Source organism: Cibotium barometz, chromosome 60 (genome assembly GCF_041138505.1).
Source record: "Cibotium barometz isolate CiBa-2024 chromosome 60, ASM4113850v1, whole genome shotgun sequence".
Lineage (NCBI taxonomy): Eukaryota > Viridiplantae > Streptophyta > Polypodiopsida > Cyatheales > Cibotiaceae > Cibotium > Cibotium barometz.
Window position 1 is genome coordinate 38,208,777 of NC_141105.1, and position 18,055 is coordinate 38,226,831.

General features: G+C 45.5%; 1 protein-coding gene across 2 annotated transcripts in view; it reads left to right on the forward strand.

Annotated features, from left to right (window-relative positions):
* Positions 1 to 940: 940 nt before the first annotated feature.
* LOC147605326 (chaperone protein dnaJ GFA2, mitochondrial-like) overlaps positions 941 to 18,055 on the forward strand; it is a 46,337-nt gene continuing 29,222 nt past the window's right edge. The window contains exons 1-7 of one of the 2 annotated variants that reach the window (XM_086793982.1): positions 941 to 1,306; positions 1,418 to 1,499; positions 10,333 to 10,422; positions 10,541 to 10,632; positions 10,739 to 10,822; positions 11,008 to 11,046; positions 11,225 to 11,335. In XM_086793982.1, coding sequence (XP_086650108.1) covers positions 1,235 to 1,306; positions 1,418 to 1,499; positions 10,333 to 10,422; positions 10,541 to 10,632; positions 10,739 to 10,822; positions 11,008 to 11,046; positions 11,225 to 11,335 — 570 coding nt within the window. In that variant the 5' untranslated portion in view covers positions 941 to 1,234. Of the gene's footprint in view, positions 1,307 to 1,417; positions 1,500 to 10,332; positions 10,437 to 10,540; positions 10,633 to 10,738; positions 10,823 to 11,007; positions 11,047 to 11,224; positions 11,336 to 18,055 lie in introns of both variants that reach the window. The other variant, XM_086793983.1, reaches the window with a different exon arrangement.

Consider the following 18,055-nt stretch of genomic DNA (forward strand, 5'->3'; position numbering starts at 1 on the left):
CAGTGAAGATGACATGGTGGTGAAGATGATGTGGTTGTGAAGTGAAGTGGGAGAGAGATGACGTTGAGGTTGAGGTAAAATGAAGTGGGGAGAGGCAACATCGAGGTGGAAGGTGAGGTAGAGTTGAGGTGGCAAGCGAGGTGAAGTTGAGGTGGCAAGTAAATAAAGTGATAAAAAAGTGAAGTTGAAGTGGCAACAAGTGGAAAGTGAGATGAACTGAGTGTTGAGGTGAAGTGAAGGGTGCTAGTATGGAGACCAAGTTCCTTCCTTCTCCCATAAGAACCATGGTTCCTTGTAGTTACTCGAAGCTACATATGAGTGCATGAAAAATTCAGATTGAGCATAAGAGATATGACATCTTAAGAGTATTCTTTTGCATCATGTTTTTCTTCAAAGATAGTGCATATGATATGTACTTCTTCCTAAACCACTTTGAGATGAGCATATGAAGTCAATTCTCTAGCTTATGCTTTTCCACACACGAGCTTACCCCTTGCTTCACTTAGAATGGTTAGGCACATGTGCCCATTACTCAAGGGTAGTGGCTTAAGCCTTTTTACAAGCACCTCTTCGAAGAGATAAGAAATCAGTGAAGATTAGAAAGCACCTATTTAAAGATAAGAAATCACTCAAGATTAGAAAGCACCTCTTTGAAGATAAGAAATCTATTAAGATTAGTACACTCCATATTTGATACCATAAAGCTTAGTACAATCCATATTTAATAACATTACAATCTTGTGGATAGTGTCCTCCATTGATTGGCTCACCAAGCCCTATGCAAGAAGGGCCACTTTATGAGCACCTCAAAAGGTGCTGACATGAGAAGATGTGGGAAAAATTACACTGTTAGTTGTAGCTAACATTTATTAATTGATTATCGTTTATCTCAATTAAGTTAATCGTAGGAAATAAAAATAATTCTAATGAAATGCAAGGCCGCTGCCCTAGAGTTCAACGGGAAAAGGCCCTCGCTTAGAATCATCCGTTGTATCAGGATTTCAGAAAAGTTTCCTGCACAGCTGGGTTTTATTACTATCAGGGTTAGGTATTGTCGAAGACACTGGTTTCTGAAGTGAAAAAAAGAACAGTGAGGGTACAGGTCGCGGTTACAGGTTCTGAAGAAAAGCTTATTTTATAGCGATGTTACACGCGAGCAGCGACTATGGTGCTACAGAGGAAACGGCTCTGGAAATCTGAAGAAAGCTTATAACCTCTCTCTGTCTTGCAGACAATGAGTCGGCTTTCAACTCTTAGGCATGGCCGGGCTGCCGTAGGCCGCACAACACTGAAAAGCCTCCTCTTTGTACGAATACCCACTACCTTTTCTCTTCTGATTTTCTGTGAGCATGCATTCTCTTGCCATAGCTTTCTAACCCGAGCCCTGATCCCATTTTTTTTTTAATGGCCATTGCAGGACATCAGGGTTCTTTCATCTGGATATGATATCCAGAATGCATTCTGTCACAGTAGGGGATATTCTTTGCCACGTTTCCCAGGTATTGCTCTGCAGTGGTTGGGGTTAAAACAATCTTATCCATGGGTTTTGAGGGTATATCAAATGTGAGGCATTGTGAGGGGATGCACGTAATGGGATGCCAGGAGAACTGGATTTAATGCCTCTACTCATCATGTGGGCATGTACCGATGGGATGGGTGCCGACTCATCCTCCAACCGGTCCATATACTGAGGAGGCACGAAACTGGCTTTCAGACCCTCCTCAAACTCAGACCACTTATACTTGACCACGTAGGAAAAACCATGGACTGGCCAGTTATGCCACCACAAAGTAGCATCTCCACTGAGATGCTACAACGATGAGTTTGACTTTCTCGTGATCTTATGACGTACAACTATGAAATATGAAATAAATTGATGCAACCAAGAATATTAAACATTGGAATCCATCTTTACTTGAGATTTACTGAATGGGATCCTCTCAAGGAGAGGTAGAGTAGTTGCAGACGACGACGGCAGCTGAACCTTTTGAAGGATAGTTGTGATCTCTTGTTGGACGAGGGTCCTTAGAAGATGATGTTGATGATGGGGGGCTGAACCTTTTGAGGATGGTTGTGATCTCTTCTTGACGACGGTCCTCAATTTTTGTCACTGGAATGGCTGCAAAATTTGTATTTGTATTTGGAAGAAAATGGGAAGAATACCTTTTGGGGGCAGCACGTGTGAAGTAGGTGCTAGGCAGGGAGGGGAGCACACAGTTGAGAGGCCTACAGCCAGGCGTGCACATGCTGTCAAGGAGGAGCACAGAGCACGGCGGGCCGTGGAGCTGGAGCGCACAGAGCTGCGTACGTGGCCCAGGTACGAGGCAGAGTGGAGGCGGGTGCTGGGCAGGTGTCGGGCCAGTCATAGGCGGGCCCAGGTGCAGGTGTCGGGCCCCAGTCAGAGCGCAAGCACGCGTAGGGAAGCGGTACGAGCAGGGCGCACGACGTTGGAGTCGGGCAGGACCCGCCGGTGGCCTTGGACTAGCACGGAGGGCGCAGGGCTAGCGCGTAGGTGTAGACGGAGCATGTTAGCGGGGGCCAGGAATCGTCGGCGCAGGACGGACTGCGGGGCGGCTACCTGCAGGCCGGAACGGAGCCTCGGACGGATGAACAGAGCAGTAGCCGGAACGGAACAGAAAGCTGGAGCAGAACGGCGAGCGGGGTCGATGCTGGGCGACGGCGACGAAGGCTGGAACGGAACCGTGCTCTGGCCATCCGGAACAAAACGTCGAGCGTGGCTCTCGGCGGCCGGATGGGAGCGTTGACAGCGGAGGCGGTCCGGGCAGCGATGTCGCTGCCGGTTGCAAAGGGCGGTGCCGCCTGCGAGTTGGGCGGTGGTGGTGGGCTCCCCACTAGTGCCGCGTGGCCGGATGGTGGAGCAACGACGGAACCGACGGACGGAAACAGGCAGTCCGGCGATGGAAATACACAGTTTGTCGGCGGAAATTCGCAGGCTTTCTTCTAGTAGCAGAATTTCAGGGCCAGCTCCCAGCTCTGATACCAATTGTTGGGTGTTGGACTCACACACTTACACACACAAACCTGCACATTAGGGTTAGGTGCAGGGTAGAGAAGCTCACACACAGAAATGTGTGAGAGAGAGAGAGAGAGAGAGAGAGAGAGAGAGAGAGAGAGAGCCAAAAGTGTGGTATCCACAAAATGCAAGTCAGCTCTTGCATGTGTGCCACATCCATATAATATAGAAGTACAAAATATTACATGTTAGAGTGTCCTTTCACACTTGATGTCCAAGGGGAAAAACCACATGGGAAAAAGTGCCCTTGGTTAAGCCCTGTTCACACATAGCACTACCATAAGTGAGCATATGCCTACAAGGCGGTGGAGGACGTGCTGCTGCTGCCTCCAAGAGTTGGAGATGCTCCATGAGCAGCTGGTTCTCTGAGCTCTAAGAAGAGCTATGGTGTCTGCTGTAGGCGGAAGAACATGGTCTCCTTCGGGGGAGACGTCTTTCGGCTGATGAGTACTCTCTTCTGTAGACACGATGCTGAAGTTCGGTGGTCGTGCCGGAACGCAATATAACCATCCAAGGATGCCCCCACGCTAGGATACGGTGTGTGTGGACAATTTGAATCTGATACCAATGTAATATGCAACGGAAATCTTTGTATTGGAGGATCCTGTCACACAAATGCTCACACCGTCTTCTGTATCCTGAGTTTCGTGAGTTTAGCAATCCACTTTAATACTTCAAACTTTAAAGAGATGAGAGAGAGATATATGAGAACTGTACACCAGATTGGGTCCCAAATTACCCATTGAAGGGCCCCCTATCCCGATAACGAGATAGTATTTGCTTTATTACTTTAGAGAGAATGACTGTGGACTGTAGATAAGCCAAATGCAAGATCTCGGAGGATCGAAAGCCTGGCTGAACTGTACATGGTTGTAGAAACACCTCAATGAACTGCTTTTGAGCCTATGCACTCTTCCCAAGGGCATGAGGAAGGGCTGCACACCCGAGGCTGAGAAAGGATTGCGGTGGACTGTTCTGAGCTATGTAACTATGCTGTAAATGCTTATGAATGATATGTTACCTTCACCAGATGACTGTAGCTTGCATGGATGATGCACAGAAGGCAGAATACTGTTGTAGAACTGATGCTGGACTGAAACGCAGATTGTAGGGCTGTAGATCTGCAAACGCAGGTCTGTATGGACTGAATAGCTGCTGGTGGTGATATGGGCTCAAACGCAGACTGTAGGGTTGTATTGGGGCTGGCTGTGTGCTGTATGCAGGTGCCTGAGGGCTGAGCAGATGGCTGAAGGTCTGAATGGCTGCGTTGAATGCACAAAAGGCTGCGTTAAGGTTCAACTAGATGTGCCTGTTGGCTGTGGTATCTATGGAGTGGCTGGCTACTGAATGGACTGCATGAAGGGGCTGCGTTAAGCTTCAAGGAAGGCTGCAAGTACAAACACAAGCTCCAAAAGGCAAGAACCAGTCTAGGCTGAAGGCGGGGAATGCTCCTAGTGCTGAGGAGGAAGGTGCCTAGCTCACTGAAGACTGAATGGGAGAACTAAGCCCTAATCAAGCCTATTTATACTAACTAGGGGTTGGTCAAGTTGGCTGGTCATTTATTTAATAAAGTTTATATTTATAAATGACCTCAAATGCTAAATAAATACCATAAAATATGGGAAAAATACTAGATAAATCCTAGTAAATTCCCTAAGGCTTCTGGGATGTTCTAAATGATGCACAAGCATATGAATGCATATTATGCAAGATGCAGAGTGCTTTCTGATGCAAACCCTAAGGCTTCTACTAACTCTACATGCATGAATGATTCTCTCCAAGTGGGTTAAGGGACTTGACTGACTGATTGACCCGCTAAGGCTGAGGAATGACCTACGTAGCTCGTGCCTGACTTATCGTGGACTGAGGATGTACAATGGGGTCACGGCGTACGGCAAATATCATCCTACTAGGTTCTAATAATATACAAATGTTGCACTGCTGATGATGAGCCAGTTTGTCACTATGCATTGAGTGCAGAGTGCATGTGACATATGGTGAGGAAGATTGGTGAGTATGGTCCATCTTACACTCCCCCATCCTCAGAGACCTTGCGTACCACTCTTCTTGAGAAAGAGAGGCGTGCTATAGAGCAAGCTGTAGAGAACACAAAGCATATGTGGAAAAAGAATCGAGTGTCTCTTATCGCTGATGGATGGAGCGATACATGAAAGACGTCTATCCATGGGGTAGTGGCCTATTGTCGAGGAGAGATGTATTTCATTTCATCGTATGATGCATCAGGGACTGGGAAGAGTGTTGATGTGCTTGCATCAAAGTGGACAGAGGCAATAGAGTTTGTTGGTAGTGACCTTGTTATGGGATTTTTTGTGGATGGCGAGGCTGCCAACAGGGCAGCAAGTGCCATTGTTGAAGGGATGTATCCACATGTGACAGTGTCATTTTGCAAGTTGGACAAGGAAAGATTGGACTTTCTCAAAAGTTTTCAAGATTGTTTTTCAGAGGCTTTGCCATGCCAGGGGAGTTGCCACCTGCCAGGCGTGAGGATCATGGGATTGATTTGATTCCTGGAAGTTCACCACCGAATAAGCCACCCTATAGAGTGAGCGCAGCCCAACAAGAAGAGATTATGAGCCAAGTGCGTGATCTATTGGACAAAGGGTTGATTCAGTTGAGCTCTTCGCCCTATTGTTCACCAGTGCTTTTGGTACAAAAGAAAGATGGTTCTTGGCGGATGTGCATTGATTACAAGGCACTGAATAAGATTACCATCAAGAACAGATTTCCTATACCACGAATCGATGATATTTTGGATCGGTTACAGGAAGCAGCTTACTTCAGTCGCATTGATTTGAAGAGTGGATCGGTTACAGGAAGCAGCTTACTTCAGTCGCATTGATTTGAAGAGTGGATACCATCAAATTCGCATCAGGCCAAACGATGTGCACAAGACAGCTTTCAGGACAACGTTTGGACTTTATGAGTTTTTGGTCATGCCTTTTGGTCTTACGAATGCTCCAGCAACTTTTAATAGGATGATGGATCGGATTTTTCGATCCTACCGTGCTTTTGTGGTTATCTTCTTTGATGAATAATTGTGTTTTCTCCTTCAAAGAAGGAGCATCGGGAGCATTTGACCAAAGTGTTTGAGGAACTTAGAAAGCATAGATTGGTTGTCAACGGAAAGAAGAGTGAATTTTGCATGTAGGAGATTCACTTTCTTGGGCACATAGTGTCTAAGGATGGCGTCAGGATGGATCCAGCAAAAATTGAAGCGATAAAAAGAATTGGCCGGATTTACAGACCATACACGATGTGAGAAGTTTCTTAGGACTTTGTTCATATTACAGGCGGTTTATCCGATTCTTTGTAGAAATTGCTTCACCTTTACATCACCTGACCAAAAAGTATGTAAAATTTCGATGGACAGAGAAGAAGTGGAAGCTTTCAACAAGCTTAAGGAAAAGCTAACCACTGGTCCAGTTTTGGTTTTACGAGATCTACATAAACCTTTTGTGGTACAGTGTGATGCATGCGGGAATAGCATTGGAGCTGTTCTTATGCAGGATATTGCTTATGAGAGAACTTTGTCACCAGCAAAAAGGAATCTACAAGTGTATGAGAAGGAGCTTCTTGCGATTATTCATGCTCTTTCTACTCGGAAGCATTACCTTCTTGGGGCTGATTTCATTGTTCAGAGTGATCATTAGACTCTTCGATACTTCCTCACTCAAACGAAGCTCTCAGAGAAGCATATGAGATGGGCTAACTTTTTGTCCATGTTTCGCTTTCAGATTGTTCATGTGGATGGCAAAAAGAATGTGGTTGCGGATGCCCTGTCTAGGAAACCACATGTGGCCGCCGTCTCTATTATCTTTCATCATGAACTTGATGATATGCGAGAACATTATGCTCATGACGCAGATTTTGAGCGGATTTTTGACCGTTTGACTGAAGGAGGGTGAGTTGATCATTATTCTCTCAAGGAAGGATTTTTGATGATGCATGACATTGTGTCACATCTCAGTTGAGGCTAAAGGTTTTGACAAAATGCCATGCTCCGCCTTATGCAGGCCATCGTGGTATTGAGGCTACAGTAAAAGCTTTGGAGGCATTCTTTTATTGGCCTACTATGCGCAGGGATGCGGATGCTTTTGTTCGTGATTGTATCATTTGTGAGAAGGTGAAGTATGACCGTCAAAAGACACCTAGGTTACTTCATCCTTTGCCTATTCTAGATAGACCGTGGGAGAGTATTGCTATGGATTTTATCTTTGATCTTCCTAGGACAAAGAGTGGGAATGATGGCATCTGGACTATCGTGGATCATTTCAGTAAGCAGGCCCATTTCATTCCAGTCAGGAAGAAGATAAATGCAGAGCAAATGGTGAGGATATTTTTGACAAATATCTTCAAGTACCATGGGATGCCCACATCTATTGTCAGTGACCGAGATCCTCGAATGACGAATTTATTTTGGAGAGCATTGTTCGAGAACATGAAGACTTCGTTGAAGTTATCATCGTCTTTTCATCCACAAACAGATGGGCAATCGGAAATTGCCAACTCAGTTGTATTGGATCTTCTAAAGTGTTATGTTTCAGATCATAAGGAGCAGTGGGAAAAGTATCTTCCTTTGGTGGAGTTTGCTTACAACAACACCATTCACACTTTCACGGGTAAGGCACCTTTCGAGATTGTGGAAGGTGGGAAGAAAGTACCTCCGATCCTACATACAAAAGATAAGATCTTTGAGGCAGATCGTTTTGTGGAGAATATGGATGAGGCTTACAAGAAGGTCAAGATGGCTCTTCAAAGGACTCAAGAGAAACAGAGGAAAGCAGCAAACCTACACCGTCGATCATTGGTTTTTGATTTGGGTGATTGGGTGCTTTTGAGATTTGAGAAGGCTAGACTCAGGAAAATGAAGGGTAAACAGAGCTTATATCCTAAATTGAGTATGCGGTACTATGGGCCTTTTCATCAGGTGATTGAGAAGATGAGTGATGTTTCTTATCGTCTTCAGTTACCGGATCATTGGGGGATTCATAATGCATTCCATGTGAGTCTTCTTAAACCTTTCAGAGGTGAGGTGCCTACAGATCAGGTTGATGAAACACGACTAGAAGTCGAAGAACTAGATGAGATTCTTCAACCGGAACAAATTTTGGCAAAGAAAAGTCAGAGGAAAAGTTTGACGTCGATATCTGGTGAAGTTTGTGAACTATTCACCTATGGATTCAAAGTGGATGGAGGAGGGTGACTTGGCAGATTCACCGAAGATACTACAACTTTACCTCGAGGCTTTTGGTTTGGAGCCTACCTTAGAAAGTGCTTCAACAGGTTCAGCTGGGGATTCTGGAGTACTACCTATTACTCAAGAGGGGGGTGACTCCGCTCCTTTGTCACAGAGTTCACTTGGATGAGATCTGGAAGTCGCTTGGTGTTCTTATCAGTACACCCGAGATACTGACCTGACAGTATATTTGCCTATGGGATTTCTATGATATATGTGTACTAGTCACATGGTTTGATTCATGGATACACGAATCTTTTGAGAGAATGGGGACGCCTATTCTAGACTTTCATTTGATATGCATCAGTGTTTACTCATGTTCATGATGTACTGTTGATCGTGGGTCCTGTGGGATGGCCATGAGCGGAGCAGGTAAAGCATCCAGGGGGACATGACTATTCACGAGGTGGATGCTCTTGATTTATGTTATGAGATGTTCTGTTTCAGTTGGTAGGACATAGCTTTCTCGTTGCTCTCTTAGGTTTTGTTTTAGTTGGCAGATCCTTTGAATGAACAATCGAGGACGATTGCTTTGTTTTAAGAGGGGGGTATGTTACAGGACTGAGTATTTTACCTCTTTTTCTTAAGCATTGTGATTATGTTTAAGCCTGTTTAGCATTCGCTAATCATGTTTACCTGTATATGCATGTGTAAGTTTGTACACACGTGTGGATGCAGATACATGTTTGGTGTGTGTGTATTCATGTGTGTGCATATGTGCACGTTTTTGGTCTTTCTCTTACCTTGTTGCAAGAGCAGCAGCTGAGGCATCTTGTGGGTTAGCCCAGTCAGCAGTTGACACGTGGCACATGTACAAGTGCAGGTGACGTGGCAGCTGACTCTCAGTACGGCTGAGTTGACGTGGCGCAAGTGTGAGTGGCGGCTGGCTGCAGGCACTGCCACGTAGGTAGTAGACTGTATAGGTAGTGGCTGGCTGCAGGCATGTCATAGGCGGCCTGTAGCAAGCAGCCCTACCGGCGCATACAAGCAAGAGAGAAAGAGGCAAGGCGATGGGCAACCGCGCAAGGAAAAGCGAAGCAAAGAAAACGCCGGGCAGCCCCAAAATTGCGCAAAACAAAAGCAGCGTGGGATTTTTTCGAAAACGCTGATGCGCCACATGTAATTTTTTATTATTATTAAAAAAAAGAGAGAGGGGGAAAAGCTATTCGAAGAAGAGTTTAATAAAATAAAAGCTCTTGTATTAGTTTTTTTTCCTAAGGGGGAAAAGCATAGCTTTTCACCCCCAAACTTGTCTAAAAAGGGGGCCAAGGCTCTTGTATCCAACAACACAAATTGGGTGAAAGCTTCAAGGAGATCTCCTCTACGTGGAGCAAGGGGATTTCTTCTCGAGAATTGTACAAGGGCTACGCCGACCTCGAGTGATAAATAAATACCTGCGGGGACGCCACGCTTTGGGGCCAATTGGTCTTTTGTGCAGGAGCACTCTAGCTCCACTTATTCTTTTTCTTCTTCTTCCAAGTTTATTATTCCAGTTCATAAAGAGATTTAAGTGTGATTAAGTGTGCTCACCACCCGTCAAGTTTCTGAAGGCCGGTTTCACTATTCTTCTTCCTCCTCAACCATGGAGAGATTCCATCCTCCATAGCTCCATGGTTGGACCTGTGATTGTGCCAACACTTTTGTAGGTTGTAAGCCTTATCTTTTGACTCAAGGGAATCACACACACATACTACACAAGTGACACATGGCACACTTATCTTATCCACACCCAAGGGTGGGTTCATGCACACTTAACACACTTAGCCCTTTTAGGGACACGGGGATACACAAACAAGGGTACACGTACATGATGGGTACAGACACAGTGACTCCGAAATACCCAACATTAGCTGCTTCTCGAGCTGATTAAGGTTTATTATTCTTAATTAAGGGAGCTATTACTGGTCGTATAACACACACACGCACATATTTATAATGATAAATGAATAGCGTAGTAATCCTGGATTTATGTTCCGTGCTTACAGACCTTCACTTGAAGGCTATTTTTGGGTGGCTTAACTAAAAAAGTTAAGATCTGCAGGAGATCAAAGCAATAAAGGTTTTACTGTAGGACAAGGCACTGGCTGGCTTGATTTCACTGCTGTAATCAAAAGACAATTTCATGCTACAGGTATTTTTTGACATGTGAGTTCAACGATCACTCTGCCACAGAACTCTGAATTCTTACGCTCTTTTGTGGGTTATAAGATACTGTAAATATTTTGAATTCTCTAACTTCTTTTCTGCAGGTATATGGGGCATGAAAAGCCGGGATTATTATGAGATTCTTGGCATTAGGAAGGACGCCAGCCAATCAGATATAAAAAAGGCTTACTATGCGGTAACATTTGTCTATCATATCTAGGATGTTTTGACAAGTGTGATAAGTATTTGTTTATCATTGATAACTGCATGTACATCCGAGTAAACCTAGGATCTTTTTGCAGTTGGCTAAGAAGCATCATCCGGATATGAATAAGGACAATCCCCATGCAGAGAAAAAGTTTCAAGAGATTCAAAAGGCTTATGAGGTAAGCACTTTTCCTCATGATTGCAAGTGTACTCCAATACATGGAAGCTGTTCCATTAACTCGTCAACCTTAACATGATTAGGATGTGATCAATCAATTGATTAGAATCTACACACTTTCTTCATCCTCTTATAGTGCCAACCAATAACATTATGATTTGTTGTCTATCGCATGAATTTTGACAGGTCCTGAAAGACGATGAGAAGCGGTCTTTGTATGATCAGGTGTTCATGTTAGGCTGAGCAAGGATTAAAGTTACACGGAGAGAGAGAGAGAGAGAGAGAGAGAGAGAGAGAGAGAGAGCCTGCCCCATGGTTTCCATCGGTCTCTCATTTTAACTCTTTTAGTCGTGTGCTGTAATCTTTTTTTTATATAGAAAAAAAATGGCAACTTGCTGTTCAGGTAGGTCCAGAGTCATTTGAGAAGATGGGTTCAGGTGGTGGACCTGGATTTGAAGGTGATGGTGGCTTTAGTGGCTTTGGCGGCTTTGGAGGTTTTGGGGGCTTTGACGAGGTGAACACTTGCTATGATGCAATCATATGGTTGTTTTATGGTTTTGTTGCCTTGATGTTTAGTTCTGGCTATATCATTGCTGCTTTATAATGCTCTATATTATATGGATTTACCTTTCTTTATGCATATTTACCAAGTTCAACTGGAAGCTAACTTAGCTATTTTTTTTGACTCATACAAAGAAGACATCTTTTTATCTATTCTTGAGAATATTCAAGTGGGCATTATGGGGGGCTTCACTCTTGTCTGTGGACTGGTGAAGCACCCAATCAATGTGTCTGGGAGAGATGAGTGTGACTAGGTGGACGTGTCCGCCTCCTTTATAAGGAACTGATGGACCTCCTTACATAAAGTGTAACATTTGCTGTGATTTCAACAAGCTTAAGTGTGCCATGTGGTGAAGGTATAAGTTTGATTGTGGCTGCTTCACTCTTGTCTGTGGACTGGTGAAGCACCCAATCAATGTGTCTGGGAGAGATGAGTGTGACTAGGTGGACGTGTCCGCCTCCTTTATAAGGAACTGATGGACCTCCTTACATAAAGTGTAACATTTGCTGTGATTTCAACAAGCTTAAGTGTGCCATGTGGTGAAGGTATAGGTTTGATTGTGGCTGCTTTGCTTGTTAGCTGCTGCCTTCTTGCTGTCCTGCGTGTATATGTTTTGATTGTGGCTGCCTTCGTGCTGTCCTGCATGCTCCTGTGCTTTAGCCAGCGTCTAGATGCCGTCATGAACATGGCATATGGCTAGGCGTCTGATGGCCTGAGCAAGGGGACTTGAGGAAGCAACAGTGGAGTGTTCAAAGCAAGTGGTGGAAAGTTTGAAATGGCCATGTACCAAGGAAAAATCTCTATGCCATCTCTCTCTCTCTCTCTCTCTCTCTCACACACACACACACACACACACACACACACACGTGAGAATCATCCAAATAAGGCGTTGACTCTTTTTTCCCTGCACACATTGTGCATGCCTTGAGCAGGATGCACATGGACATAGTCCATAGCTGCAGCTGCCTGAACGGCAGGGTTCAGGGGCAAGTATGGCGAGCTTGGGGAGTGTTTTGTCCGCCCACGTGTAACAGACCAGGCGCCCATGGACCCGCCATGGGTGGATAGTCTTATGCCTTTTTTTGTTGCTGCCAACCGGCATTCAGCCAGCTGACCAGCCCTCAGAATGCATATAAAAGTGCAGGTCGAGGGTCATTCATGTATGGGAGATCAGGGTTTGCAGAGCGATATTTGTATCGTGATTTAGCAACACTTATAAACACTTAAGATTATTAAGACAACACAAGACATATACAAAACTGAAAAAGAGAAAATACTCAGTAACACCACGTTGGGGCGGGAATCCCGGGTCAACCCCCCCTCTCAATACCAAGTATATTATTGGATTATTTTGTTAGAACGTTTCACGGGCTTTAAGCCAGACACAACAAGGAATGAATACAGCTACCAGACAAGATGGTCGGAGAAGAGTTTCTTTCGCGGAAGATATCTCTCGAGAAATCCTTCCGCCCTTCACTGGAGTGAGCAGTCACGATACTGGCTTTCCGGGTCCACACATGAGGCTGGTGTGCCCATGGACTGGGCACTCTCGGTGGAAGAAAACTTGTTGCAGGAATTCCAGCTTCCGGGGTGAGAGTCCAAGCTGCATACCGATCTTTGAAGAAGCATTGGCAAAGGGAAAGGGTTGGCACACCCAACAAAGAATCTCCAGAGTCCACGGGCGCACAGGTAGGCTTTGGGGACTCTCCAGATTCCTTAGGATAATTTAACCAGCAGATTTACAATCTGTTAGAAGCCGTCCAGAAACAGAACTTCATGTTTATGCAAATGTGTGTAGTATGGGGAGGGCTGGACAGCAGGTAGAAGAGAGACTTTTGCTATTGTATGGGCTGTATGACCAGGCCTAAATGGTCAACCAACAGCCTATAGGAGCTGGATCAGCAGAATAGCCAATATGGAGGGAGGCCGAGGGTCGAGATGAAGATGGGGATCAATAATATGCCTTCCGTTTTGCAAACCGACCTGTATATGGAGAGTCATGAGCAAAAACGATGGATCCAAGATGATCTGTACTTGCTTTTGAAAAACATTTCGTGATTGGGAAGAAGCCATGCATGCCTTCGATTTGTTCTCTACCAACCTTAATAACACGTGGGAGGTTAAGATGCATAAGTGGGGTGTCCACTTTACATGCCATGGTCCTTTGGGTGCCCACTAGGTTGGGCCCGGGCATACTTAATAAGTGTCCACTCACTAATAAATGTGAACTTGCAAAGGTTATAACATTACAAAGAATTTTTTTTTTCCGGGAAAAAGATCCTTCTATTAGTTAATGAAAAATAGCCATGAAGGGCTAGATACAAACTCGCCTCATGTACAGGGCGGGGACCAAATAATCAAAAGGTGGGGAAAGATGCACTTCCCCTTCGGCTGGCCGCTCTATGAGGAGAAGGCTATCCCATAAGGGGAAGGGGGGGGATTAACCACACAGGTGGTATGTAATGCCAAGTGGAATCACCACCTCTTTCAATGAGAAAAGGGACAGGCCACCAGAGCCTCAAGAATGCTTCCCGCTGCTTCTGCATGCGGTCAAAGCCACCCAGCAACTCCCCCCACTGGCTGTGGAGGGTATGGATGATGTTGAGCCAAATGCTTCTGATGGACAATGGAAGTGGAGTGTGGGTACACTCGATGGCTTTGTTGCACCTAGCTCGCCATATGTGCTAGGGGCCAATGCTAGGTGCAGCTTGGAATGAGTCCGGTCTCCAGCGGTTTGTAGATGGGGCTGTGACTGGTACTGTCGAAATGCGGAGGTGAGAGACCTGAAGGCTAGCCCCCCACCATCCTCCTCATAAGCCCTGACAACCTCAGCCTTTGTGGCCCAAGCGACAATGCCCCATGTAATGATCCGGGTCGAGGCCCTGTCCATTGTGAAGATGCAGAGAATCCGTTGCAAAACCTGACGAGCATTTGGGCAATCCCAAGGACAATGTTGCTGAGACTCTTGAGGGGGGTGGTTGCACCTCGTGCAAGCTGCTGGTTGACCTCCAATGGCCAACACGTGCCAACCGCCAAGCTCTTGTGTGCCATCAGCCAAAGAAAGAGGGTGATCTTTCGAGGCCGAAAACTGTCCCAGAGTCTCTTTCAAAAAGCTGAGAGGAAACGTTGGGAGAGGCCTTGTGACTGCCAATGTACTGCTGCTACCGGAGTGCCATCAATCTCTGGCATTTGAATCTTGTGGCCTAGCCGCGCTGTGTATGCAAAAGAGGGGGCATCTAGAGTCTCCTCTCGATCAGCAGGATCATGCCAAGTCCACTCTCTCGGGTCCCACTGGAGGCGCGTGAGAGGTCGGCTCTCCCACATCCAAAGCCGCCAGAATCTCTCCTTGGCTACCTTGGTCGGCGGGGGGTCTATGTGCCGCTCACGTGCTTGAAACCCAATCACCCTCACCCGATAGCCGTTGAAATCTTCCAAGGGGGGCTCGGATCTCTCTTATGTGCCATGTGGACCAATAGAAAAAGTGAGCAAACCACTGTCCTCATCCGCAGTGACGTGTGGTCTTTGACCGTCGTAAACACAACCTTAGTCTAACTAAACTGCACTTAATGATGCTTAAGAAAGACCGATAGTGTCAATGCAATGTAGCTATATTAGATGAATGGGTTACAATGAGATTTGAATAGATCTATGATGCTGAATATGCTGCCTATATGCTGAATATACTGATATGCTGAATGAACTGCTGTTCCATTGTCTTTCCCTTGTCTCCTGGGAAGGAAACGCTGAAGGGATGGCTTTGGGACTGATGTAATGCTGATGTGATGCTGAAAACGCAGACGCTCTCCTGTTACCTGGGAAGGAAATGCTGAGGAGATAGATGCGTTGGCTGAATATGATGGACTGAATGCTGATGCGTGGCTGAACTGCTGCTCCCAAGGCTTCCTGGAGGAGAAACGATGGAGAACACTTTGCTGAATGCTGGGATGCTGTGAGGAATAGAGGCGCCTGCTTTATATAGCTCAAATAAGGCTGGTCGGCCAGCATACTGCTGTCGGCCAGCAACTTTGGACAAAATAAATAGCATAAAATGCTATCTTGGCTGTAAATGGTGTCGGCTGCTGTCCAAACTCTGTCGGTTGCCTCCACAAGCCCCAAATGCTTGTCTAGATGGCTACTGTGATGCTACAATGCTGAATCCAGCCCATACCATGTGGTACATGCTGAAAACATTCATTTAAATGTCCATAAAATGCCTGATAAATCTTGGTGATGTTTATGATGCTAAAATGATGCCATGTCACTGTACACTTGAATGGTGTGCACGTGACATTCCCCGTTGCTAAACTGTTGCTGGGTGGTATACCTGGCAACCTTTCGACTCTTCTCCTCCGAACCACTGCCCCTTCTGTCTTTTGCGCCGGGACTGAGGTCGTCTGCAGGAGTGAAATCTTTTGAGCCAAGACTCTATGTACTGCGGGAACTGAATGGCAAATGCTGCTAAAACTGCTTGGGAAATACCCGAGTCACCCCTGACCTGCCTGTGGAAACCTTTCACCTACCATCTCCGTCGTTTCTGAAGCTCTGAACCTCCTGAGGCCATGTTGGAGCAAACTTCCGTCTTCTGTGGAAGAGAAACCCCCTGCTGCTTGCTGCTGCCAGTTGAAGCCCAAAACTTATGTCCTCCTTTGATGATGGATGTCATTCTTCCCAGAGAGTTCATGGACAAACATGTATGCCTTGCAGATGCAAGTCTGATTGCTAAGATGTCTGCTATGCAAGCCATGTGCAACCCTATATGCTGTGCGAGAATGCAGATGGGTGGGTTACTAAATGGGTGGGTTACTAATGCATACCTAAGGGAAAATCCCTAAGGGTGGCCTGCAAGATTTTGAGAACTGGGTTTAACTGTGCGGAAGCGACTAACATGATGTCTGACTGAATGACTGATGGAATGAACATGATCTAAGGTTGGTTACCCTGTAACGCTTTGATACCAATGTGACATGTGTGGTCTTTGACCGTCGTAAACACAACCTTAGTCTAACTAAACTGCACTTAATGAAGCTTAATAAAGACCGATAGTGTCAATGCAATGCAGCTATATTAGATGAATGGGTTACAATGCGATTTGAATAGATCTATGATGCTGAATATGCTGCCTATATGCTGAATATACTGATATGCTGAATGAACTGCTGTCCCACTGTCTTTCTCTTGTCTCCTGGGAAGGAAACGCTGAAGGGATGGCTTTGGGACTGATGTAATGCTGATGTGATGCTGAAAACGCAGATGCTCTCCTGTTACTTGGGAAGGAAACGCTGAGGAGATAGATGCGTTGGCTGAATATGATGGACTGAATGCTGATGCGTGGCTGAACTGCTGCTCCCAAGGCTTCCTGGAGGAGAAACGATGGAGAACACTTTGCTGAATGCTGGGATGCTGTGAGGAATAGAGGTGCCTGCTTTATATAGCTCAAATAAGGCTGGTCGGCTAGCATACTGCTGTCGGCCAGCAACTTTGGACAAAATAAATAGCATAAAATGCTATCTTGGCTGTAAATGGTGTCGGCTGCTGTCCAAACTCTGTCGGTTGCCTCCACAAGCCCCAAATGCTTGTCTAGATGGCTAATGTGATGCTACAATGCTGAATCCAGCCCATACCATGTGGTACATGCTGAAAACATTCATTTAAATGTCCATAAAATGCTTGATAAATCTTGATGATATTTATGATGCTAAAATGATGCCATGTCATTGTACACCTGAATGGTGTGCACGTGACATCCGCTCCATGGACTGCTAATAAAATATCATGCCTAGTAAACACGCCTAGCCACAGTGGGGGGTCGGGTTTGGGATAGGTGTCAGCCACTCCTTGGGAATAGCAGAGTTGATGTCGATGTTGAGCCTATCTCTACCCTGGATCCCTGCCAGGTCTCTCTCCTGAACCTTCGGGGTAACTGCTTGTGTGCAAGCCACTCTCGAAGGGACTTGGCAGGTCCTATGCTCAACGTGCTCCATGATACATGAGATCAGGCCCCTAACATATGGCCATTGGGTCATAGTTGTCAGGTACGAAAAAACGGTATCGGTACGGGATTTTTAAATTTTGAAAAATAAGTTTGATTGAGGTACAGTCCACTTTAAAAAAACACTTGAAAAATAGATATTTGTACACTTTTGGCCATACTTTTAGACTTGGCACCATACCCTCCTTTACTTTTTTAGTACCATCATGGCACCATACCCTCCTTAACTTTTCATATTGGGCCATACCTTCAAACTTGGCACCATACCCTCCTTTACTTTTTCAGTACTTGAAACAAATCATGGCACCATACCCTCCTTTACTTTTCATACGTTCAGACTGGGGACCTCATGCTTTTCCTTTCTTGTGGAGTCCAGACCTCATTGCCAAAGCGAGAGAGGGAGGGAGAGCCTAGTAGGCCCTAGAGAGCTTGAGAGAGAGATAGGGCCCAAGCGAAGAGAGAGAGAGAGAGAGAGAAAGAAAGAAAGAAAGAAAGATTTTATTAACGTCTTCCAAAAGACCGAACTCGGCCTATGAGACAAATCGGAGTACCTGTATGGGGTATCCTTTGTCATCCCAACAAAATGAAAAAGTACTGAATAAAAAAGCTGAATCTGGGTGTGCAGGGGATGGAGCTCTATTACTAGGAGAATGCAAAGCTATATGCATGGAGTATACAATCAT